We start from the raw sequence: 9,017 nt of genomic DNA, 5'->3' as shown, positions 1-9,017 counted from the left end.
ATGCCCAAAAAAAATCTTAAAAAAAAGAAAGCCCACGATTCGTCCATAGGTGGCGCTATACTAACCGATTCAAATCTTTTTGAGAATAACTCAAAAAGTCCTTGACCGGGGCATCGGTGGCTTAGTGGATAGAGCAGGCGCCCCATGTACAAGGCTGTTGCTGCAGCGGCCCGGATTCGAGTCCAGCCTGTGGCCCTTTGCTGCATGTCATTCCCTCTCTCTCTCTCTCTCTCAATTCAAAGTAGCTTTATTGGCATGAATGGTATCAACCGTTGTTGCCGAAAGCAGAACATACATGCAGACATACAATTTAATTACAGTACAATTAATACAATACATTAGGCTAAATATTTTATATTAAATACATTTCATATTGAATAGGCAGATACACATACATTAAGTACATTTTACATTAAATAGGCAGAGTGTTATAAGGAGACTGTGTTGTTGTGTTGTTGTGTCTCTCTCAGGCTGTGACATGCACTGATATATTTTGCTGCTTCTATGGCACTGACACTGTTTTCTCCAAGTAGATGATGCATTTTTTCCTGATCACAGAGGGGATCAAAATCTTGGAGTTTATGTTTCATTTTTGAAAAGAACTTGGTTCTAAGTTCTTCATATGTGTTACATTTTAACAGGAAATGTTGCTCTGTCTCCACCTGTCTCTGTGGACAGAGCTGACACAGCCGGTCTTCTCTGGGCTGCCAGGTCTGCCTGTGTCGACCAGTCTCTATGGCCAAGCTGTGATCACTGAGTCTGTACATGGTCAATGTCTTTCTTAATTTCTGATCAGTCACGGTGGACAGATAGTTTGCCATTGTATACTGTCTATTTAGAGCCAAATAGCATTGAAGTTTGCTTTGAGTTTTTGTGGTAGATGTCCAATAGTTAATGTAATTGTCTTTTTCTTTAGCTATAATTTGGTTGAGCTGGATTGTGTGAGGGCTGTGCTGAGGCCTTGTGTTGTTAGAGGAGGTGAGCCTCAGGACCAGCTGGCTGAGGGGACTCTTCTCTATCTTCTCCTCTTGACTATGGAGAGCTTTGTAATGATAAGAATTGGGGTCACTTGCTTTTAGGTGTTGGTAAAATTTGATGGCTCTTTTTTGTATCCTGATTAAAAGGGGAAATTGTCCTAATTCAGCTCGGCATCCATTGTTGGGGGTGTTCCTATGGACTCTGAGAATGCTCTTACAAATCTCAGTGTGCAGGGTTTCAATTGGATGTTGGTCCCATTTTTCAAAGTCTTGATTTACAAGAGGGCCCCACACTTCACTGCCATACAGTAAAATAGGTTCAATTATAGAGTGGAATATTTTCAGCCAGATTCTAACAGGTATATCTATGATTGAAGACTTTTTTAAGGCGTAAAAAGCCCTTCTTCCCTTGTCTCTGAGATCATTAACGGCCAGGTTAAAATTTCCTGTAGAGCTAATTTTGAGTCCCAAATATGTGTAGTTGTGTGTAGTGTGTGTGTTCAATGTCAGTGGAGCCCAGTAAGAACCTGTTTGGGTCTCCCTGACACCTGGGTCGTTTCTGGAAGACCATAATTCTAGTCTTTTCTAGATTAACTGTCAGGGCCCAGGTCTGACAGAAGTTTTGCAGATGATCTAGTTGCTGTTGTAATGCCTCCTTAGACGGAGCTAACAATATTAGATCATCTGCAAAAAGTAGGAATTTAATTTCTGTGTCAGAGAGGGTGAGGCCAGGGATATCAGATTGTTCAAGTGATTTTGCCAGTTCATCAATATAAATGTTAAACAGGGTGGGGCTGAGACTGCAGCCCTGTTTCACCCCTCTACTCTGGGGGAAAAAACCTGTTTCCATGTTGTCGATTTTCACAGCACATTTATTATTTGTGTACATTGTTTTAATTATGTCATAGATTTTCCCCCCTATACCTTTTTCAATTAATTTTAGGAACAGACCACTATGCCAAATTGAGTCAAATGCTTTTTTGAAATCTACAAAACAAGAGAAAATTTTGTTCTTGTTTTGATGAACATGTTTGTTAATGAGAGTGTGAAGGGTGTAGATATGGTCTGTAGTTCGGTGTTGTGGTGTAAATCCGTGACTCTTGCTCAGGACATTATGTTCACTGAGGAAGTCTTGCAGTCGGCTGTTTAGGATGCTGCAGAATAACTTCCGCAGGTTGCTGCTGACACATATGCCTCTGTAATTGTTTGGGTCAAATTTATTTCCATTTTTAAAGATTGGCGTTATAATTCCTCTACTCCAGATGTCAGGGAAATGCCCAATGCTGAGGACAAGGTTGAATAATTTCAATATGGCAATGTTGAATTTCTTGCTGTTAAATTTCAGCATTTCATTTAAAATGCCATCGGGACCACTGGCCTTCCTTGATTGTAGGGCCTGGATTTTAGCTAGTAGCTCCCTTTCAGTAATTTGATAATCTAAAGGGTTCTGGTTGTCTTTAACGACTGATTCTAGAGTTTGTAATTTGTTGAGGAGCTCATTTTGGGCCGAATTCAGTGTAATAGTACTATACAGGTTTTCAAAATGTTGTTTCCACATTTCACCATTTTGAATAGCCAAGTCTTCTTTGTGTGGTTTGCTGAATGTTTGCCATTTTTTCCAGAAATTATTTGAGTCAATGGACTCTTCAGTTTCATTTAGTTGGTGCTGCACATGGTGCACCTTTTTAGTTCTGAGTGTTCTTCTGTATATTTTCAATGTTTCCCAATATTGGATGTGGAGCTCGGGGTTGTCAGGTTGTCTGTGTTTCTGATTTGATAAACTTCTGAGTGTTTTTCTCAGATGTCTGCAGTCTGTATCAAACCACTTTTCATTGGCTGATTTTTTTGATTTGTGATGTTGATACTTTTTCAGATTGGATAAATCTGCTGCATTGTCAAAGATGTTGTTAATATCCCGTACAGCTTGATTCAGGCCATCATTACTGTGGGAATATGAAGTGCAGATAAAATGGTCTAATTGAAATTGAATTGTTTGATGTGTGATTGCTTTCTGGTAGTCGTCTTTGCTATTGTTTGTCCATCTATAAGGTTGTTTTGTATAGTTCAGTTTACTGGGCTCCGCTGCGTGAGGGTCTGTTACTGTCTTTCTAATGTAGAGTGTTATTTTACTATGGTCAGATAAGGGTGTGAGGGGGCTGACTGTAAATGCTCTCAGACAGAAGGGGTCTAGGTCTGTTATGCTGTAGTCTACTGTGCTATTGCCAAGAGGAGAGCTGTGTGTGTAATGACCAAAGGAGTCCCCTCGAAGCCGACCGTTAACCATGTACAGGCCCAGTGTTCGACAGAGCTGCAGTAGTTGGTGCCCGCTTTTGTTGACAGTTTTGTCAAAGTTGTTTCTGTGGGGATGTGAAGGATATGAAGGGAGAGGAATGCTGATTTGGCCAGGTATATGTCTGTCTCCCTGAGGATTAATAGAATCTGGTTCTACACCTGTTCTGGCATTAAGGTCTCCACAGATCAGTACACTTCCCTGGGCCTGGTAGTGACTGATCTCATCTTCAAGAATGGAGAAAATATTTTCATTATAATAAGGGGATTCTGATGGGGGGATATATACTGCACACATGAATATATCTTTATCTGTGGCAACAATTTCTCTTTTTATTTTGAGCCAAATTGAAAATTCACCTTTTTTTATGAATTCAATTGAGTGCACAAGGTTTGCCTTGTACCCAATCAGCATTCCACCTGAATCCCTGCCCTGGCTTATTCCTTTCAGTTTGGTGGATGGGAACACCAACTCTCTGCAGCCTGCGGGACGACCAGTGGAAATGTCTCCTCTGCACCAAGTCTCTTGTAAAACAAATATATCTGCATCTCCTAACTCTGTGGTGAAGTTTGGGGTCTTGCTTTTAAGGCCAAAAGCAGAGGACCTCAGACCCTGTATATTCCAGCATGAAATAACAAATGATTTAGATTCCATTTAACTTAGATAACAACAATAAAAGAAAATTCAAACTAGTGCTCAATATTCAGTGTTAAAATGAGATAAACTCCCAAATCTTTTGTCAATAAATAAATGAAATTAAAAAAATAAATTAATTTAAGAATACATTAATCATATGGGTGTCAATCTACTAATATGTAATAATTTACACTTTTAATCAACATAAAAATACTTTTTTTTTTCTTTCTCTCCCACTGTGTAAATTAAAAAAAAAAAAAAGCAATAAGCTCTGTGAGTTGTCTACTCTGGTACCTGACCTATTAGGTGAGAGCAGAGCAGGCTGAGCATTTGTTGGATGTCTCTTAGCTCGTTGTGTGGGGGTTTGTGGGTGGGGTCAGGGACTGCGGTGGTGGTGGTGATGGTTGGGCCTGTAGCTCTCATCGTTGCCTGAGCACAGGTCAGTGGGCCAGGTTGTAGATCTTGTCGTTGGGGTTGGGATGAGGGTAGGAGTGGCTCTGGTCTGGTTTGGGGGAGGTTGTAGCTACACTGGTGGGGTCTTGGTGGGGCATGGTGTGGAGGTGGATGAGGATGATCTGGTCTCCATGAGGGTTGTCTTGGTGATGGTCTCCATGGCGGTTGTCTGGGTGATGGTCCAGTGGGGCGCCTTGTTGGTCCAGTGGGGTGCCTTGTTGGTCCAGTGGGGTGCCTTGTTGGTCCGTGGGGGCTGTGGGCTGAGCTGCTCCTTCTGCGGGGTGTTGATTGGTCTCTGTTGAGAGCGACGTCTTTCAGTGTCCGGGCGAAGATGGGGACTGTGTGTTTAAACAGATGGACGTGGTCGTAGAGGCAGTTGATATCCAGGGTGGGATGGTGGGCCAGGTGGACATTGGGCCTCAGGACACAGTCTCTGGACATACTGCTGTAGATCCTGTGGATGGTGTCAGGGTGGAAGTCTTTCCTTGGCAGCAGGGTTGACATGACCACTCTGCTGTTGGGGAAGGTGGTAGAAGCTTTCTCTATCACTCTTCTGAGTGACTCTGACACCCTCTCCTGCTGGCTCCTCAGGTCGTTGGAGCCAGTGTGGATGATAATGAGGCTTGGGGACCCCAGCGGAGCCAGTGTGGATGATAATGAGGCTTGGGGACCCCAGCTGCTCCTCTGACAGCAGGTCCATAGCATGTTGGGTGTTTGGACACCCAATTTTAGCCACTTTGTGTGTGGGGAAAAGTTTTTTTTCATTTAGGAATTTGCCATTGGAATCAGTTAGGATGGCAATTTCTGGCTTCTCTCTTTGTTGTACTGGTCTGGAGGGATGAGTGGTAGTGTTGACCTGTGGGCTGGTGCTGGTGTTGATCTCTGGGTTGGTGATGGTGTTGATCTGTGTGATGGGGGGAGAGCTGGGTGTGGTGTTGGTTTGTGGACTACAGGTGGAGCTGGGAGTAGAGGGAGGCTGTTGAGTTGGCGGGTCCTGGTTGCTTTCAGTGGGTCTCACAGGATCCTGGTTGTGGTCTGGGTTTGAGTCCAACTGCTCTTTCAGGGCCTGTATAGCTCTCTCTCTCTCCTGAAGCTCCTCTGACAGAGTAGTCAGTTCTCTCCTGTAGCTCTCTCTTTCTCCTCTCAGCTCCCTCACCTCCTCTGTCAGAGCTGTCAGTCGTGCCATGTGGTTCTCTCTGTCGTGTTGCAGCTCTCTTACCTCAGTCTTCAGGATGGTCAGCTCTCTCCTGTAGCTGTCTCTGTCCTGACTCAGCTTGGTCAGCTGTGTGTTGATAGTAGAGGCATCTTGCTGCACTGTGGTGTCCTGGGTTGGCTGTTGGCTGATCAGCTCTCTCAATTGCACAAGCTCTCTCTCCAGCTCTGTGAATTTCACCTTCATATCATTGATGGTGTGGTTCAGCTGGGGGTCCTGGGCCTGTTCTGGGCTGATGGGCTCATTTTCCTGAGGGGGCTGGTCCCAAGTAAGGCAGCTGGAAGTAGGGGTGGTGTCTGTGTCTAGCAGGGTATGGGTGTTGACAGTGGGGGCAGACTTCTCCTGTAGGGCCCTCTTCTTTATAAGAATGAAGTCAATCTAAAACTGCTTGAGGTTTCCTTGCACCATGATAGTCCCGTTCTTATATATATTGACTGTCATCATGACACTGTCTGGGTCTTCTCCCTCTTTGATTTTTAGTTTCCAGCCATTACAGATCCCCTCTCTCTTTACATGAGGATAGTGGGCATTTATGGCAGCGTGCCATGTTAGTGATTGGTCTGTGAGTAAGATCAGATTCCTGACATCTCCACTCTTGTTTAGGTCAGAAAAGAGTGTCTCTGCTTGTATGTCTTCCTGGCACTCTCATTTGTAACATCTTGTGGATATAACAGTGGAATAGCCTCTGTACACACTGTGGTTGAAGCCATGGGGTTCTACTGCTGCTGTAACTGCTCCTTGGTAACCGTTGCTAGGGCTTTGTTTGTTGGTAGCTAGCTGTTAGCTTTAACACCAAGCTAGGTTTAGTTTATTTATTATTCAGCAGTTATAATAGTTAACGTTTTTGTAAATCCTTTTGTAGGTTATGTTGTCTCTTTGATGATCTCACTCACTTGTATCTTTGGCTGCATTCCTCTTCTTAGCTTGGTGTCAGTTAACCAGCAGGACAGCTAGATTAACTGTCAGTTGGTTAAAGGTTTTTGCTAGGCTTTTCAGTTTAGCAGTATTTTCCCAGGTTTCTTGTTGTTTCTTGCCTCCACAGAGGTAATTTCTCCAAATAACTATTTCCTCTTCTTTCTTCTTCCAATTCTTTCAGAAAAGTAAGAGTTTATCTCATTTTAACACACAAAAAGAAGATCCTCTTCAGGAGCTCATGATATTGCTGCTGTTTCTCTCTCTCTCTCTCTGTCTGTCTGTCCCTCTCTCGCTCCCCTTCACACTTGGCTGTCCTGTCCATTAAAGGCAAAAATACCCAAAAAATATCTTAAAAAAAAAAAAAAAAAGTCCTTGACCAAAAATGCTCAAAATGTACATGCTGCAATTAGAGACCACAAGTAACTATGCCAGAAAGAACAACCGTGATTCATCCATTAATGGCGTGATAGTAGCAAATCTGGTCGCAGCTATTGCAAATTTGCGCTTGTTTTCTCACAGTTTGGTATAGCAGAGTATTAAGGTTTGGGCTATAGGATATGCACAGAGCTCTGGTGAACCCCACAAAAAGGCAGAACAGTCACAGAACTAACTAAGTGTAACTAAGCAAAGCCATTAAAAGACAACAACTTCATTATGTATATATATATTTATAAACCAGACTTAACAGCCCATAAACTTTTTTGTATCAACAAATAAAATATTCACAGACACTGTGATAATAACATGTGAATATCAATCAATCAATCAATTTTATTTATAAAGCCCAATATCACAAATCACAATTTGCCTCACAGGGCTTTACAGCNGGTAAATTGTGATTTGTGATATTGGGCTTTATAAATAAAATTGATTGATTGATGGCTTTGACTCAAATTGGACGTTTGTGCCAAATCTGAAGAAAATCCCTCAAGATGGTCTTGAGATATCACATTCACTAATATGAGAGGGATGGAAGGTCACAGTGACCTCTGACCTCTAAATTCTTATCAGTTCATACTTGAGTCTAAGTGGACGTCACAGGTCAGTGAGGTCACAGGTCAATGAGGTCACAGGTCAATGAGGTCACACGTCAGTGTCACAGGTCAGTGAGGTCACAGGTCAATGAGGTCACACGTCAGTGTCACACATCAGTGAGGTCACAGGTGAATGTGACGTCCTGACCTTGACGAAGACGATGCCTCTGAAGAGTTTGAGGAGTAGCATGACTCCCATGGAGGAGGCGTAGACAGCTGCGTAGTGTTGCATCATGGGATTGTCCTTCATGCTGACGCTCACCATCGAGCTGTTGCCCCGGGTTACCGTGGTGTTCTGGAGGAGCAGGGACAGAGAAGACACGAGAGGAGGAGGAGCAGGAGGAGGAGAGAGAGGAAGAGGAGAGGAAGGAGGCGATGATGGTAAAGAGGAGGTGACGAAGAGGAGGTGAATAGGACATGATGAAGGGGAGGTGATGAAGGGGAGGACGAGTCTCACCCCACTGCCCTGGTTGATCCAGTAGCTGAGCCACCACTGGCAGAAGGTGGAGCTTCCCACGTTGAGAACGAACAGAACAAGGATCAGCAGGCAGGAGGTGGAGCCACCACAGGCCACCATGTAGTGCCGGAACACGGGCCAGGCCACGCCCCCACACTGCTGCTCCTCCCCTTTGATGTCACATGACCAAACAGTAGAAATCAGTACAACACAGCCGTATGTCTATAAACAGTGATGTGGCAGTGAGGAGGCGTGGGGGCGTGTTTTGCGTTACCGTTCTCCTTAATGACTGCAGCATTCTTCTTCACTGATCCCTGTTTACTGTCAGCACGTTTCTTCTGAGAACCGCTGGACTTCCTGGCAGGAGCTTCGATGTACGGAGGGTCTCCCAGCTGGAAGTGATTAAACATGGCAGCGTAGTCTCTGTTCAGTTTCATCAGGTTGTCATGGTTACCCTGCTCCACTATACTCCCCTCCCTCATCAGGATGACATCATCACAGTCCACCAGGTACTGCACACAGACACACACACACAGGTTATCTCCATGACAACCACTGGCAGGACAGAGTTCCTGTGCGGCAGAGGTTAACCTGCAGTTGGTGGGTGACGAAGATGACGGTCTTGTGGCGAAGCTGCTTCCTGATGGCGCTGTGGAAGATGTGGTTGGCCACGTGGGCGTCGAGGGCACTCAGCGGGTCGTCCAGGATGTAGAGGTCCCGGTCACTGTAGAGGGCGCGAGCCAAGCTGATTCGCTGGCGCTGCCCACCGCTCAGGTTGGCACCCCGCTCGCCGATCTGAGGGAACGGAGATACATAAGTGTCACCTGTCAACAGATGTTTGATGTGTGTGCCCTAGTGTGCACTATTGTGACAGGTAATAGTGCACACTATTGTGACAGGTCCGAGAGCACACTATGGTGACAGGTCATAGTGCACACTATGGTGACAGATAATAGTGCACACTGTGGTGACAGATCATAGTGCACACTATGGTGACAGGTAATAGTGCACACTGTGGTGACAGATCATAGTGCACACTATG

General features: G+C 44.6%; 1 protein-coding gene across 2 annotated transcripts; it reads right to left on the bottom strand.

The window, feature by feature from the left end:
- Positions 1 to 7,461: 7,461 nt before the first annotated feature.
- LOC126405602 (ATP-binding cassette sub-family C member 5-like) lies at positions 7,462 to 8,968 on the bottom strand. 2 transcript variants are annotated; one of them, XM_050069407.1, is made up of 4 exons: positions 8,567 to 8,968; positions 8,250 to 8,487; positions 7,976 to 8,145; positions 7,462 to 7,813 (listed from the first exon to the last, which is right to left on the bottom strand). In XM_050069407.1, exons 2-4 carry the CDS (start codon positions 8,455 to 8,457, stop codon positions 7,613 to 7,615), a joined length of 579 nt encoding a protein of 192 aa, XP_049925364.1. In that variant the 5' UTR covers positions 8,458 to 8,487; positions 8,567 to 8,968; the 3' UTR covers positions 7,462 to 7,612. The 2 variants fall into 2 exon arrangements, with proteins under 2 accessions (XP_049925364.1, XP_049925363.1); XM_050069406.1 differs by having other exon boundaries at positions 7,462 to 8,145.
- Positions 8,969 to 9,017: the final 49 nt, after the last annotated feature.

This window comes from Epinephelus moara, chromosome 18 (assembly GCF_006386435.1).
Source record: "Epinephelus moara isolate mb chromosome 18, YSFRI_EMoa_1.0, whole genome shotgun sequence".
Lineage (NCBI taxonomy): Eukaryota > Metazoa > Chordata > Actinopteri > Perciformes > Serranidae > Epinephelus > Epinephelus moara.
This window is presented reverse-complemented; position numbering and strand designations above follow the sequence as displayed.